This window comes from Lethenteron reissneri, unplaced genomic scaffold (assembly GCF_015708825.2).
Source record: "Lethenteron reissneri isolate LAM-NWPU_2019-01 unplaced genomic scaffold, ASM1570882v1 scaffold_1702, whole genome shotgun sequence".
Lineage (NCBI taxonomy): Eukaryota > Metazoa > Chordata > Hyperoartia > Petromyzontiformes > Petromyzontidae > Lethenteron > Lethenteron reissneri.
Window position 1 is genome coordinate 24,564 of NW_026891446.1, and position 17,450 is coordinate 42,013.

Here is a 17,450-nt window from a genome sequence, read left to right on the forward strand (position 1 = left end):
CAAAACCGGAGTAAATAAATACCTGCTTTTACTAAACCGTACAATGTTGATACTAACAAAAAACACCCGCAAAGTACTTCTGCATTGTGAAAATGGAACCACGCGGACGGATGGCTCCACCACAAATAGTCAGACGCGAGGATGTCGCCGGCCAAACGGGAGACGGCGCAAAGCGTCGCACATCCGACCCGACGCCGATGAAGCGCCCACGCGCAACCTCGATCTGACGCCCGCCGGTGCGGCGCTTTGCTCGTCGCTGCTGCGTGTCGACGCGCTGTCGACGCGCATCAGCGATGGTCGCGCACGCGGCAAAGCGCCCCTCGCCTCGAGAGCGTCCGCTCGCCTCGGTAGCACGGCCGCGTGCTCGACGCAATGCATTGTTGTACAGGCGTTCACTTATGTAACCTTTTCACATGCCCACATGTGCCGAATACCTCTAACCCAGTACCTAATAACAGTACCTATACCCGTTATCTATACCCCAGTACCTATACCCCAGTGCCTATACCCCAGTACCTATACCCGTTACCTATACCCCAGTACCTATACCCAGTACCTTATACCCCAGTACCTATACCCCAGTACCTATACCCCAGTACCTATACCCATTACCTATACCCCAGTACCTATACCCCAGTACCTATACCCCAGTACCTATACCCCAGTACCTATACCCCAGTACCTATACCCATTACCTATACCCCAGTACCTATACCCCAGTACCTATACCCCAGTACCTATACCCCAGTATGTATAGCCAGTATTTGTACCTTCTTCTTCCACGCGCTTGCCTCACTCATGCCGGGTGTTCGCTGTCCTTGCCAACCTTCTCCACGCTGCCCTGCCCTGCGCCATCTCTCCTTCCGCTCCTCGGGCGACCATGTCCGATCGGAACCACATCGCCCCACCTCTTCTTCTGACTTCCTCTTGATCTCTTTCCTTCCACTTGCATCACTTGCACCTTCTGACCCACATAATTTCCCCGTTGTCGCTCCACATGACCGAACCACGCCCACAGCCTTTCCTCTCTCATCTGCTCTGTGATTTCTACCACCTTGAGTCTTCCTCTCACTAATCCATTTCTCACCCTGTCCTTGTTAAACCAACATCCACCGCAACATCCTCATCTCTCTTTCTCGGCCCCATACAACAGCACCGCCCCCACCACCGTGGGGCCCTCTTATCGCACACCACACCGGTCATCTCTCACCATGTCAGCTACCCAGCCCTTGCTGTTGTTCTCATCTCTCGCCATGTCAGCTACCCAGCCCTTGTTCTTGTTGTCATCTCTCACCATGTCAGCTACCCAGCCCTTGCTGCTGTTCTCATCTCTCGCCATGTCAGCTACCCAGCCCTTGCTGTTGTTCTCACCTCTCACCATGTCAGCTACCCAGCCCTTGCTGTTCTTCTCATCTCTCGCCATGTCAGCTACCCAGCCCTTGCTGTTGTTCTCACCTCTCACCATGTCAGCTACCCAGCCCTTGCTGTTGTTCTCATCTCTCACCATGTCAGCTACCCAGCCCTTGCTGTTGTTCTCATCTCTCGCCATGTCAGCTACCCAGCCCTTGCTGTTGTTCTCACCTCTCACCATGTCAGCTACCCAGCCCTTGCTGTTGTTCTCATCTCTCACCATGTCAGCTACCCAGCCCTTGTTCTTGTTCTCATCTCTCGCCATGTCAGCTACCCAGCCCTTGCTCTTGTTCTCATCTCTCCTCCTTCTAGTGATCCTCAGCACCCACATCGTTCTACCCAGCTACTTAAACTCGTTCGTCTTCATTCACTGGTCACTTCCAATTTGCAATACCCCTCCTGCATTATTTCCACTGACATTTGCCACCATGTACTCCGTCTTTGTCCGACTGATCCTCAACCCATTCACTTCAATCTTTTGCACCCAGATCTTAAAATCATCTTTCACTACTCTCCCTCTGAATATCTCTCATTAGTGTGTCCAGCACCAGGATGAACAGGAAAGAGGCTCGGTGCAACCTCGCTTCACTCCCGTTGTGACTTGAAAGGTCTTCGACACCCCACTGCTGCTTCCCACGTGCATTTTCCCTCCTTCATACACACCCTGGATCAGCTGGACATATACCTCCAGGAATACCTCTTCTCATACACCACCAGATGAGCTCTCTAGCCACCCTGTCGTACGCTTTCTCTAGATCACTAAACACCACATGCAAGTCCCGTTTCTTCTCTCTGAACTTCTCCATCAATGCTCTCAGAGCAAAGATTGCATCCATTGTTGACCTTCCCTGTCTGAATCCAAACTGACTCTCGTCAATATCCACCGCTTCCTCAGTCTCCTTTCTATCATCCTTTCCCAGTACCTAAACCCCAGTATCTATACCCAGCATCTATACCCAGCATCTATACCCAGTACTTATACCCAGTATCTATAACTCAGTATCTATAACTCAGTACCTAACCCGCAGTATCTATACCCAGTATCTATATCCAGCATCTATTCCCAGTACCTATACCCAGCATCTATACCCAGCATCTATACCCAGTACCTATACCCAGTGTCTATAACTCAGTATCTATAACTCAGTACCTAAACCCCAGTACCTATACCCAGTACCTATACCCAGTATCTATACCCAGTATCTATACCCAGTACCTAAACCCAGTACCTATACCCAGTATCTATAACTCAGTATCTTAACCCCAGTATCTATACCCAGTACCTATACCCCATTACTTATACCCAGTACCTAAACCCCAGTACCTATACCCAGTACATATACCCCATTGCCTGTACCCAGTACCTATACCCCATTACCTGTAGCCAGTACCTATACCCATTACCTGTACCCAGTACCTGTACCCAGTACCTATACCCAGTACCTATACCCCATTGCCTGTACCCAGTACCTATACCCCATTACCTGTAGCCAGTACCTATACCCATTACCTGTACCCTTTACCTATACCCAGTACCTATACCCAGTACCTATACCCAGTACCTATACCCCATTACCTTTACCCAGTATAAAGGGAGTCGGATATGCGACCTTATACTCCACGGGGGGTTTGTATTTTCATTTCCAGGTAGGCGGAGTGCCCTCAATTAGCCCCCGGCCGTGACAAAACCTCACGTGGACCAATCACAAGGCGGCGACACGACGGAGAACTTCACGTGGTGGCCGAGGGGCGAGTTTGGCACGCGAACAAAAAACAATTGCCGAATCGACGCCTTTTTACTTAAAAACCAAAGTTTCAAGTTGAGATTTTCTTTGCTTAGCCAGCTGGTGAGACAACTCCAGAGACCAGGATGAGCATCATGCCTGCAGTGACCTGGGGCCGTGAGTCTGCGAGTAGGGGGCGATGATCGCCGCCGCCGCCGCCGCTGCTGCTGCTGTGTATTATTATCAAGTTACACGACGCTGGGTTTAAGTGCGTGCCTATACAGGTCACCATACGTCGATGGTGATTAACTGTGAGCAGCCAATAGCACGTATTGCGATTGTTGGACTCAAAAACGGCAGGATGTACATACATCATACACAATGCACATTATGTGTGTGGGTTAAATGTGAATAACCCAACCAATAATAGATATCCGTAGTAATTTATATGAATACATTTAACACCCCCCACCCAGCTCTTCGCACTTGCTTGGCTCACAAGTGACGTCATCACACCCCCTGTCTATTTAAGACCAAAACAGGAGGAGGATTTCTCCACAACTCTGGCTGTCGCCTGATGATGCTGCCCGTTGTTGTCATTACCAGCGAAACGTCACGGCACTCAAATGGTAAATGCTGTAGTGGGTTTACTCTCCAACACACACCGGTGTGCCGAGCTGGTAACTAATTGGCATGTTTTGTTTACATGGCACACCTTACTGATTGGCTGTGTGGGGTGGTGGGGGGTTCACCGACACATTTATATTTACGCGATCGAACCCAAAAAAGAACCTCTCATGGATAATATTGGTCGTGAAAGCCTGCTACTACGTGTTAAACTTTATAATCCCCAATTTAGTAACTTGCGGCGTCACTTGTCGAATTGGGACCCTGGGTAGTAGGTGCAACATACTCGGCCATGATGATTTCTGCCAAACGCACGAATCAGGCCTCACAATTCCTAATGCCGTATCGAGCGATGTGAAGTGAACGCACGGGGAGAGAGTCGTGTTCTCTGAAACTAGGCCGCTTTATTTCGCAAGCTTCACCTGTTTCAGGGTTACTCGAGTAGTGTGGATTTTTATACACAGGAGGTCGTGGGTTCGATCCCGACCCTGACGCCTGCTGCATAGTTGTAGTTTGCACGTCTCTCTCCCCGTGGTCACGTAGGTTTGTTCTCCCGGTCCTCCGGTTTTTTCTCCACGTTTAGAACCAACATCACGCGTTTAGAGTATTTGGCTGCGATGCATTCCCACGTGATGATGATGATGAGCCATTTCGTTGAGCTCTCGTTTGTGTTGACCAGGTCGCTTCTGAAGAAGAGCTACACAGCTCAGTGGAGCCTGACCTGGTACAATGAAATACAAATTATAAGTTTTTATACACAGTAGCGGTTGCACGGCGGGTACGAGAGACCATCCATGCAAACAACAAGACGTCCAAAACGGGGGTGACTGTGGGTGAGTCTGTGTGCCTGAGGGGGTGACTGTGGGTACGTTTGCCTGAGAGGGTGACTGCGTGCGTGCGTGCGTCCGTGCGTAGGAGTCCAATATTCACAATGTGTGTGTGCCAAGTTGATGTTTTATACAGGATACGTCATAATAATAATGAAGATGATAATGATGAAGATAATGTTCAGCGCTTTGGGATGAATGGCTTCCGCACACCCGAGTCGGTCATAGGGGTCGTTTGTCCGCGTTTCACCACTTCTGGTCAGTGCGGTATTGGCGAGTTGAAGTCGGTCAATTCGCCTTGACCCCGGGCATCAATCTCAGGTTGCTGGATTCATAGCACGGTGTGCCAACCACTGTGCCACCGCTCCACGCCGCCATCCCTCGGCAGGATATGAATGTATTTAAACAAGAGGCATTCAATAAGTTGTGAGAACAGGTCGTGACTTGACGCACGTACATACCCCACGGTTAACTGTGTACAGCATGGTAACGCAATCGCGCACGTCACCGTTGTGTTTGGGACATAAATAGAGGGGGTCTTGTAAATGAAGCTTACAAATACCGTGCTTCTCATTCTCCATATTGTTGACTGCCCCTTGTACAGAGTAAGGGGTGGCAAAGTATTTTTTTTATTTTTGCTATTTACATATTTATTTGATTTTACCATGTAAGGCCCACTCAGCTGTTTATCCCTTTTTCAGAAGCGACCTGGCCACAAATGATAGCTCAACGAAGTGACCTATCAGGTGGGAATTTATAAAAGCCAAATCCTCTGTACTCGTGATGTTCATTCTCAACGTGGAGGGAAAAAACCCGAGGACACGGATCAAAATCCACGTGGCCATTGGTGGAGAGACGCGCAAACTCCAAATATACAGCAGCAGGTGTCAGGGTCGGGATCGAACACACGACCTCCTGCACACCAGGCGATGGAGATAACATCTCGCCACCGTGGCGCCCAAGGCGCTGCCCTGCAATTGCCTGCTCAGACCACTGCTGGTGGAAGGGTCTCTCCGCTAGTGGGAGCTCCAGAGAAACGCCTCTCAAGGGTCCTGCTCCCACGCTACCGCAGCGGCCAGACGATTTGAAAGAGGTGGGGGAGTTACCCACACTGTACCCCACCGCCTACTGCTGGCTGGGGTGGGCGAGGAAGGGATTTAAGAAACTTGTCGTACACAGTATATACCGTCTCCTACATACTGTTAGTTAGCATGCATACAATTACATATAGACACATTGTGTATTTGAAACGGCTGTTGCCATGCAGGAATTTTATACTTTCCAAGATTAAATTCGGCTCGATAAGTTAAGAATGTGAGCGACAAAAAATGTTTGTACAACGATCCCTTCCATATTTCAAACCGCAGCTCACCGATAGCTCAATCACAACGTGCCCACGACGGATCCCGATTGAGCCCCGTGACGATGGTTTTCCCGTTTGTTCTTGAAAAGACAAAAACACTTTTAAGCGTCCAGGAGTGTCTCCCTGCTCGAGCAGACGAGCAAGATGGTGGGGCCCGTCACATCAATTGGTGGCCCTGAGCCAGTGGACTAAATTCAACATTTCCATGCCAGGAGGAGGTGGGGGGGGGGGGGCATCAGTCTCTCCACGGGACTACCCGTTTGTTGACTTCCCACAAAGCGGTACTCATTTTAATAAGCCTGGAAGGATGATGATGATGATGTTGGGCTTCTGACGACCCCCGACCTCGGTGTTTGACCTCGCGAGTAAGTCGCTCTCCACCCGCCGCAGCGCCGCGCAAGTCCAACCGCGTTTCACAGTCTGACGGACGAAAAAAAATATCGACAGCGGGTGACGCCTCTCCCTCGTACACAGCGGCGACTGGAAAAACGTCGACCGACCGCTTGCAGCCGACCGGCTCGGCGCTCTCCCCCATGGGCGACGTCGCCAACAGCAGCTCGCGACAGAACGGCCGTCTACCATCTGCCGACGGTCGCCAGAGCGAAGCTGTCGCGAGTGTCCCCGGGCACCTGGCGGAAGTGGCGGCGGCGTCGCAAACGCCTCGCCGCAAGTGAACGCCGTTCGCGCTGCCTCACAGCGGGCAATGTGTTCGTCGCAACCGGGTTCCTCGATTGCGCACCGAATATCTGCCGGTGGGTCGCCGGTAGACCGGAGCAGTAGGTGGGTAGCCACGGCCGTAGCAAGAGAGATATATAGATACTGGATGTGGTGTGCCGGGTGGGGAAATATTTTATGGGTCGCTAATCCCCGGACAGATCCGGGCTGAAGTTAAGCCCCCAATGGCCGTTTCAAGTGTTTGGAATGGAGGCCCTCTCCGGAGCAGAGAGAGAGAGGGGCGGGGAGGGGGGCGCCAGCTCATGACTGAACGACTCACAGTTGGAGAAGGCATTTCACAACGTGGTGCCTTCAGAACGCCGGGGGGCAGCCGGAGGTAGCCGACGGCTGGTGTTGGTTGATATCCTGGCCCCTTCAGATGTTGGCTTTTGGCGACACCAAAAAAGGCAAGGCAGTAGCTGCTGCCAGTTTATAGACCAATCAACTTTCTCAGTCGAGTTGCAACAACAACAAAAAACAGTGCCACAAATAATAGCGACGATAATTACAATAATAATAATACAGGCGACGGTAACCTGAGCCTTTCTGTTGTTGCGATAACACCGGGGGCTTCAATTTCTTGCTGAATATCTTCCGGGTCACTAGTAGACTGGAGTAGCAGGTGGCACGTGACTGGTAGCCGATGGATGTGGTGTGCCGGGTGTAGAAATCTTGTCCGAGTCGCTGCTAGCCCGGAGCTGCAGGTGGCACGTGACTGGTAGCCGATGGATGTGGTGTGCCGGGTGTAGAAATCTTGTCCGAGTCGCTGCTAGCCCGGAGCTGCAGGTGGCACGTGACTGGTAGCCGATGGATGTGGTGTACCAGGTGTAGAAATCTTGTCCGAGTCGCTGCTAGCCCGGAGCTGCAGGTGGCACGTGACTGGTAGCCAATGGATGTGGTGTACCGGGTGTAGAAATCTTGTCCGAGTCGCTGCTAGCCCGGAGCTGCAGGTGGCACGTGACTGGTAGCCAATGGATGTGGTGTACCGGGTGTAGAAATCTTGTCCGAGTCGCTGCTAGCCCGGAGCTGCAGGTGGCACGTGACTGGTAGCCGATGGATGTGGTGTACCGGGTGTAGAAATCTTGTCCGAGTCGCTGCTAGCCCGGAGCTGCAGGTGGCACGCGACGAGTAGCAGCCAGTCCGCAGCTGAAGCCACGCGCCGGGCTCGTGGCTGACGCCGAGTGGGGGTTTGCGTGCGGGCCGGCTGCATTATTGACGTCCGGCCCGTCGAGAGAGAAGGCGTTGGGGTTCTGGCGACGTGGAGACGCCGGGGCGGGAGGGCGCTGGGGCCACGGCGTCGCTCGGCCAAACCGGGGCGGCCGTAGGGGCCGTGGGGCCGTGGGGGCCGTGGGAGCCGTGGGGGCCGTGCCGGCTACTTGCAGACGAATCGGTCGACGATCTCTGTGCACATCCTGCACTTGACGTAGCAGCACCAGTGGAACTTGCAGTGGCATCGCTCTACCACCGTGGCTGGGGAGGAGGGGAATGCAGCGGGCGTGAGGCGAAACGTCAGACATCGTGCCGGGCGAACGTGTGGTACCGACCCCCGAACGCACGCCGGAGAGATAATTTGTTGTTGTTGTTGTCATTATATGTCCCCAATTTTTATCCCAATTCATGCGATCACCGTTACGTCACCAGATGAAGAATCCGTATGGGAGCGAGATAAGTTTAAGCTTCTGCAGCTAGCCGAGTGGCTTGGCTGAATCGTAGTGGCTGTGTCAGGGTCAATGAGCCGGCACCTTTTGGATCATGGGCTCGAAGTCGAGTTTCAGCCGCACCATATTTGAACAAAAAATTAACTTTCCCTTATTCCAGAAATTTGCTTACACTCAAATGCGACAGAGACAGCGAAGGGAAAATGCAAGGATTTTGTCACCTTTGTAGTGGTCGTATCCTCTGCCACAGCACATGAGCTCGCAACCGTCGGTGCCCTCGGACGTGCGGTTGCACTGGCGCGCCACCGTGCCGGCGATGCCGCGCGTCTCGTCGTACGTGCAGTAGTCGGGGCTCGCGTCCAAGTAGACGAGGTCGTCCTGCGTGGGCGGCGTGAAGCGCCCGTTCACGGGCTCCAGCTGCGGAGACGACCGCCCGCCGCCGCCGCCGCCACCGGCGCCACCAGCGGCACCAGCGCCACCGCTCCCTTTGCGGCTCACCAACCTCATGGCAGCACCTCCGTCGTACTTTTCCTGCAGGCGCCACCACGGTCGTCGTCGTCGTTATCGTCGTCATCATCATCGTCGTCATAGCGCGTGACAGGTGAGGAGGAGCCGAGTGGTTATTGAGTTCATCTGGGGCCCCCCGAGCTGCTTGGGACCCTGGCGTGTGTTTGCTCGGTTTGCTTGGGCCTAGCGCCACCACTAGGCTATGGTTGCAGGGGCCCTCCCGGCGAATGCGTCCCGGTGGCGATCGGCTCCATCACAGACATGACAGTGGCCCATTGTTTTCTATTGGAAGTTGCGTGCCCAGTGTGTAGAGCGAGGCCTACTGCAGGCTGTGCACCAGCGGTGTTCAGCGACGTCATCTCCCTGGGATTATTCCTTTGACACAGGTTGATGCACTGCTAGCTGCAGCGTTCAGAATCAGAATCAGAAACGGTTTTAATCGCCATGTAAGTTTGCACAAACAAGGAATTCACTATGGCGGGACGGTGCATACATTGAACAAGTAGGAATCTTAACTTATATAAAAGGTATACACTCTAACTATACTAACGTTACAAAGTATAAGTAATACCAAAGGGCTAAAATCTTTAAAATTATGAATAAGTAGACCTTATAAAATGCGAATGTAAAATGTTAATTAGCCGCTATTAAACAATCTTAAAATACAAAAATACAAATAAGATTACACGTTGTAAGTATGGAAAGGTGTAATTATGTAGATAAAATGTTATAGTAAGTGTAACAGTCATTTTAAGTGTAAAAGTCATTTTAAGCCCTTGGCCTTGTTGAGGAGGCCAACAGCAGATGGGAAAAAACTGTTTTTATGACGTGAGGTTTTGGTCTTGATGGACCGCAGCCTTCTGCCGGAGGGGAGTAGCTGGAACAGAGAGTATCCAGGGTGCGAGGAATCGTCCGCAATCTTCCTCGCTCGCTTCAGGGTCCTCAAAGTGTGCAGGTCCTCAAGGGTTGGTAGATTACAGCCAATCACCTTCTCAGCAGTGCGGATGATACGCTGCAGTCTGCTCTTGTCTTTGGCAGTTGCAGCAGCGTACCAGACGGTGATGGAGGAGGTGAGGATGGACTGAATGATAGCTGTATAGAAGCACACCATCATTGTCTTTGGTTCCGAATGGCAATTTCTCACAACCAAGGCAAGATGCCTCGTAAAATTCTGGTGATAAGTGTCACGTGCAGCTGATGTATCATCATTGCTCATGATGTCTCGTTCGTTAGCTACATCCAAAATGCATTCATTAAAGAATTAAAGTGCAGTTCACAAGGGGCATTAATAACTTTCATCCGGGTAATGAGTAGCACGGCATCTCTATAGATTCGTGAATTGCTCACTATCTCTATAGATTTGTATCTGTCCTATAGATAATTATCCAAGTGTAGTGTAATAGCGCCGGCTGGTGGACAGCAGCGGCAACTGTGGTGGACAGACAGCGCACACGCCGGTGAGGGCGTGCACGGGGTGTGGGCAGGGCGGAGGAACTGGGGCAAGGGTCACGGAGGATCACATTCGGAGGCCCCTGGAACCTGCTAGCGAGTTCGAGAAGGGAGGCGCGGTCAGGGCGGAGCCAGGCCGCGCTGGGGAGCATAAAAGGAGCCGAAAGCAGGGGGGGGGGGGGGCCCGTGGCTGCCGGTTCTAGGAGTGGACTCGTCTCTTTGTCGCTCTCATCTCGTCGCCGTCGTCGCTGCCATCTTCGCTAGATGTTGCGCTCGAAGGAGAGTAGTTGGCTATCTCAGTCAGTGCCGTCAGTGTTTGACGGCTAGGGTTGTGTACAGGCGAGGTTGAGCTACAGTGGAGAGTGTGTGGACGAGACAGTGAAGTTGTTAATGAAGAAAGTCCCTCCTAGAAACTTTGTCTCTGAATCGTTGACACTACACAAGCAAAAATAAACTGTGGAAAATTTGCACGATATTGGGAAAAAATATCTTGTCAGACGAAGGAAGCGCATGAGGAAACTCATGGCTGTGAACCGAACCGACGGTGGATTGCTCCATCCTCGCCACCCACGACCAATCGCCCATTGTGCACCCGGCAATGTGGCCACTGGTCCAACTGCAGTCCCAAACCCAGAGAGGATGGGTCTCAGTCAGCTCGGGTTTGATTCTATTATTATAAACACACGTCCACACGGTCCGCGTAAAATCGCATGAAGTGACGAGGTTGGCGCGACAGACACCGTGGCGCATGGAATGAACCGAGGCCCCGTGGCCTCACTTCGCCTCTCACCCTCTGCAGTGTCACCGCCTGCACGCTCCACCCCCTCTGGGCAGCTGCGCTCACCTTGAGGCGGTCCCCGACTCGACGGAAGTCGGCGAGCTGCAGCCAGCAGGTCTTGAGCGAGCAGGAGCCCGACACGCCGTGGCACTTGCACGCGACGTCCGCTAGGCTGTACACCGCCTGCAGTGCCACGCCGTGATCACCACAGCCGTCACCACCAACATCATCATCACCACCACCACCATCATCATTACCATCATCACCACCAACATCATCATCACCACCACCACCAAGATCATTATCACCACCACCGCCATCATCACCACTATCAGCACCAACATCACCATAATTACCACGAACACCACCATCACCACCACCATTGCTATCCCCAACACCATTATCACTACCACTACCAACATCACCACCATCATCACCATCACCACCCCCATCATCACTACCGCCATCATCACCACCACCATCATCATCACCACCACCATCATCACCACCTTAATTACCACCATCACCACCACCAACAGCATCATCACCATCCCCACCACAATTACCACCACCATCTTCACCACCACAATTACCACCACCATCTTCACCACCATAATTATCACCACCATCTTCACCACCATAATTACCACCATCATCATCACTACCATCACCACCGCCAGCCCCGTTTTTCGCAGTCCTGATCCAGTGGTGGAAATTCCGCATTCCCCGTTGAGTTGTTAAGAATTGTCGCCTCTACTGGCAGCAAATGTGAGCTCGTTTACATGCAACACGGGCTAAACAAATGTGTGCATATGAGTCGATACATTCGATGCATCGTTAAACCCCCACCTAAAGAGCCGGGGATCTGCGTGTCGGCAGCGAGCCGTGCCGCGGTTTGCGTGGCAGGGCGGGGGGGGGGCATTGTCCCATTGCACCTCCCCAGCCCCACAACTCGTCACAGCCCTCGCGACCCCCCAGTCAACGTGGCACATTGGGCTAACGCTGAGCTAACGACGTTGGGCCGACGTTTCTAACCACGTGCCAGCGTTGGCCCAACGTTTGCATGTTACTGGGGTTTGGGAGCCGCGGAGCAGTTGCACCGCCTGCGCACCTCAACAGCCACGTCACTCATAATCCTGCCACTCACCCACCCACTCACCCACCCACACACTCACCTACCTACACACTCACCCACCCACTCACTCACCTACCTACACCCACCCATTCAGCCACTCATTCATCCAGCCACCAACCCATTCAACCACCCACCCATTCAACCACACACTCACCTACCTACACACTCACCCACCCACTCACCCACCCACACGCTCACCCACCCACACACTCACCCACTCACCCACTCACACACTCACCCACCCACACTCACCCACCCACCTACACACTCACCCACTCACCCACTCGCCCACCCACCCACTCACCCACCCACACACTCACCCACCCACACACTCACCCACCTACTCACCCACCCACTCACCCACCCACGCACCCATTCACTCACCCACCCACACACTCACCCACTCACCCACCTACTCACCCGCCGGCCGGCTTCGTTGTTGTGCAGATTCATGACGGCGCGCGCGTACTCTGGAGACGATCGTCCGCCACCACCGCCGCCACCGGCTCCTCCTCCACCTCCTCCCCGCTCGCGTTCGCGCGCGTCCACGAACTCCCTGGCGAAGCGGTAGCCGTACTCGGCGTTGTCGCCGCAGCCGCCCCACAGCCAGTCGCGGGGCAGCGCCGCGGGTCGCGCCGCGCGGCTGCAGCCGCACGTGGCCAGGTCGCCCTCGCGGCACGCGCGCGACACCGCGTGCGCAACGCCCGCCGACGACACCGCGAACGCGAAGGCGGCCTCGCGCGAACCTGCACCGCCACCACATCAACAACAACAACAACAGCCGGTGACGGCGCCAAGGCGCCTGTGCCAGGCTAGGTGCACTTTGAGGATGTCGGCGTGGAAGTGCGGAAGGCTCTCGCTGCCGGCAGGTCACAGGACAGACCCAGCGGGTGCCACGGGTTGACGGAGATGACTGGCAGATGCACCACCTGTGCTCCCTACTGTGCCAACTTGCTGCGTCCAATACCACCACCACCACCAAAGAACACCCCTACAGACGTTAACAGACCGGTGGGGGCCCAAGTGGGCATGGTGGGTGACCAGCACCACGCCTGGTAGCCTTTGTCTCCACAGCTGATGTTTTACACACCAGGTACTCATTTGAGGCTGAGTCGACCTAGGGGAGGCCCGGAACCGGTTGAGATGATCGTCACCGGTGATGGCTGTGAGCGAAAATCGAAGTCGTGCCGCTGGGTTCGTAGCAAAGTCCGCTCACTACCACTACACTACCACTACACTACCACTATACTACCACTAACTACCACTAACTACCACTATACTACCGCTAACTACCGCTAACTACCACTACACTGCCGCTAACTACCACTACACTACCGCTAACTACCGCTAACTACCACTACACTATCGCTAACTACCACTACACTACCGCTAACTACCACTACACTACCACTACACTACCACTAACTACCACTACACTACCACTACACTACCACTAACTACCACTAACTACCACTACACACTACCACTAACTACCACTACACACTACCACTAACTACCACTACACTACCACTACACTACCACTACACACTACCGCTAACTACCACTACACTACCACTACACTACCGCTAACTACCACTACACTACCGCTAACTACCACTACACTACCACTACACTACCACTACACTACCGCTAACTACCACTAATTACCACTAACTACCACTACACTACCGCTAACTACCGCTAACTACCACTACACTACCACTACACTACCGCTAACTACCACTGCACTACCACTACACTACACTATCACTACACTACCGCTAACTACCGCTAACTACCATTAACTACCACTAACTACCACTAACTACCGCCCTACGCACGCACGTGCCAAGCACACATCACGAAGCGAGCCTCTTACACACCAAAAAAAAGAGAGAGTTGTAATTGTTTATCGAAGTCAGGTAACCCAAGAGGTTAACACAATGCAGATATCCGATACATGCCCTCGCAAACGGCGTGCCTTGGAAATTGTTACCATGTCGCGCAGCACGTGGGAATGGTTTGGCGAGGGCGGGCAGGGAGGGGGTGATCGCTGGCTCCTGCTTCCGAAAGAGGTCCTGCATGTCCCCAGCCAGTGCCGGATTATCCCAGGAGCAAAAGTAGCTGCATATGTAGCTACGGGCCCCGCACTTTCAGGCTATTAATTCCGGTTCAGTGATTCTGCACTTGCTCTATTACTATAGCACTATACTGCCTTCGACTTTCATGAACGACTGGATGTTTAAGGTTAGCAATTTGTATTATTATCTGGCTCAATAGCAAATAAAAAAAACACAATTACTTTACTATGCAAGTAAAAAAAATTTGTGTTTGAATATTTAAGTGCTTTCTTTTTTTTAGGGCCCCTCTTTAACATCTGCTGCAGGTACGTTGTGTTTACGTGACAGGCCTTACTAATTGGCCGTTTTCGGGTGGTGGCAGGTTTAACGACACACTCATATTGACGCCATCTAACCCCCCCGCCCCCCGAAAAAAGACCCCCTCCATTACGGTTCCTTAGACCTCCGCTGCGAAAATTTCCCGCAGAGGAGGAAACGGCGGTGATCATGGGACGCAGGACTACAGAAGTTTCATACCGGGACATCCAAATTGTCATTGTACCCATTGGGTATATGCATGTGATGTGTGTGTGTGTTCTGTAATTCCCGCTTGCGGCCAACACCGGTGACGATTATCTGAACCGGTCATCGGTCTCCCCTCGGTCGATCTAACCTTCAATGGGTACCTGGTGCGATTGTAAACATCGCCACTGGGGAGACAAAGGCGGCCGGGCGTGGTGCTGGCCACCCACCCCCTCGTGTGCCGTGCCGGCCTTATAGGTACTCGCTAACAGCACTTGCCCCGACAGTCTGTACAGGCTATACGGGGGATCTTTGTATTTGTGTATTCTGTATATCCAATATCCCATATGGCTAAATGCTCTCTCCGCGGCACGCAATGTACTCGCTACGGCGGCACCTTTGACGGCGTCTCTCTGACGATCGCAGCCCTGGCAGTGGCTGTCATCTGTTTGCTGTAAAGGGTTGGTATGGATGATGAATGGGCTGCAATGCCCGGCTTTCTCCCTTGACCTTGTCCGAACGCGCAAATGTTACGCACTCTCTCTGGTATTCGCTCAATGTCGATTGCTCTGCAGATTCGCAGATGGCAGTGAGGTGGTGATGTGGGGAGCGGTGGCGCAATGGTCAGCGCGCTGCACTACGAACCCGGCGAACCGAGTTTGGTTCCCGCTCATTACCAATAACCGTGGCGAATATTTGAAACGGTCCTAAGCCTTCCCTAGGTCGACTTGGTCTGAAATCTGTAGCTGGTGCGGTATTTAGTAAACATTGCCACTGGGGAGACAAAGGCGGACGGGCGTAGTGCCGGCCGGCCACCCCCCTCGTGTGCCGTGCCAGGCTTCATAGGTTGCTCGCTAACAGCACTGCCCCAACAGTCGGCTAAGGTTATACGGGGGGTCTTTGTCTTTAGTGGTGGTAGCCAAGCCGTCAGCTCTCTCCGTGACACGTTTCGTTTTTCTCTGCCCTCCAGGTCAGGTCACGCACTCTCAGAAAGTGTGGACATTTGTGTTTGTTCATAAGAGGTTGGGGGTATATTGCTCATGGTTATACCGACTACTTTGGGGTTCTGGAGTTGTACGCAGAATAACAAAAACATTTTACAATACAGTACTGTTCTATATTTCCAATAGATGGAGTGAGTTGGGGTTTACTTAAGGACTTCCATATTTCCATTTTGACCTCTGGGTGTATACATGTGTCTATGGATATAGGTGCGTGCGCTGTACAATATGGCTCAGACATTGGTACTGCCACCACTTCTAGGATGTGGAAGAGTAGACCAAAATACCCTTGATGGGGTCTCTCCACAGCTGCCTCGAGCGGAGGCCGTACCGCCGGCAGTGGCGTGAAAGGCCATTGCAGGGCCGCGCCTTTAGTGTCGATCGCAACCGAGTGGTGGCCGCGGGTCGATGCAGTGCTGGGCTGTGCACACCGAGGTGCAATGCCTGGCCATGGCTGACGTGAGTGGTGGGCATATCCGAGCTCATCCTGGGCACCCCCCCCCTGCCACCCGACTTTCGCCAACCCTACGCTGACCGGTATGGTGAAGTAGGGTCAAACAATCAAACAACCCCCACAACCGATACGGCGCGGAGGGGAATCATCCAGCAGTGGATTTATAAAGCTGTAAATTAATATGTTTTTATCACCGTGTGTCTTAAAGTGGTATGGTCATGCGTAACTTATGTTGCGGCAAGGTGCTGTGACGTATAATAATCATGTGATGGTTTAGCCGTAACGTTTATATTCTATACTCGTTGGTTCTTTCGGTAAGTCACGTAGGTAGAAAGATAAAATAAAAATATATATATACATCACAATTATTGTGATGTATATACCTACCTGACTTTACCGAAATAACCAAAGAGTATAGATTCCTGCAGTCACGAAAGCTTCAAATTAAGGTTTAATATCCTGATCGTGCGTGATGTTTACTTTTTTCACATTGACTTCTTGTATCGTCCTTATGGTCCGGGTCTCTCTTCAAAAGGGGACTCAAAAATGCATTTGCATCATCGTCACCATCAGCCGCGATCAATCCACTGCCTGGACTCGAACCGATTCCATCGTCGGCTCCATCTCCCCCCCCGGCGGTCATCCCCTCCGTCACGTTCCGTCCTTGGGCTGCCGTGCCGTCTGTATTCCTCACCAACGTCCCTTCCGGCCAAGCCACTCAATCTTTGTTTTCCCTTTGAAGCAGCAGTCCCAACGACGTCTTTAAACGAGCGTGTGCTCTCTAGACCGCGTCTATCCCCTTTCTGCCTCCCAATGTAATCCCGCGCGTGTGCCTCTCTCCACGCTTCAGCTGTTGCTCCACCTTCTTGCCCGTGTTTCCTGATCCATCGGGGAATACAAGGGAATGCATGGAGGTGTAATTGTTCCTCCTCGAACTAATTGCAATGTCACCTCCCAAAATCTCTCCCACCTTCATTGCATATCTACACACCCAGGTTTGAATCCTGACCATGATACAACCTCAAGTTCACTGGCATATGATAACATCAACTAGGAGTGGGCCTCCCCTAGATCACCTCAGCCTTAAATTAATGGCCTTGTATCACAGTGTGATCGTGAACATAAGCAGTGGGTTGAGCAGACACGTACGTGTGTGTGTGTGAGAGTGTGTCTGTGTGTGTGTGCGTGTGTATGGTGTGTCTGTGTGTGTGGTGTGTGCGT

The 17,450-nt window shown here is 52.6% G+C and overlaps 1 protein-coding gene across 1 annotated transcript; it reads right to left on the bottom strand.

Annotated features, from left to right (window-relative positions):
* Positions 1-1,754: 1,754 nt before the first annotated feature.
* On the bottom strand, positions 1,755-17,139 carry LOC133339253 (protein Wnt-5b-like). The gene is made up of 5 exons (XM_061547398.1): positions 17,073-17,139; positions 12,613-12,938; positions 11,124-11,240; positions 8,545-8,854; positions 1,755-8,135 (listed from the first exon to the last, which is right to left on the bottom strand). The coding sequence occupies exons 1-5, from the start codon at positions 17,137-17,139 to the stop codon at positions 8,038-8,040; spliced, it is 918 nt and encodes a 305-aa protein (XP_061403382.1). The 3' UTR covers positions 1,755-8,037.
* Positions 17,140-17,450: the final 311 nt, after the last annotated feature.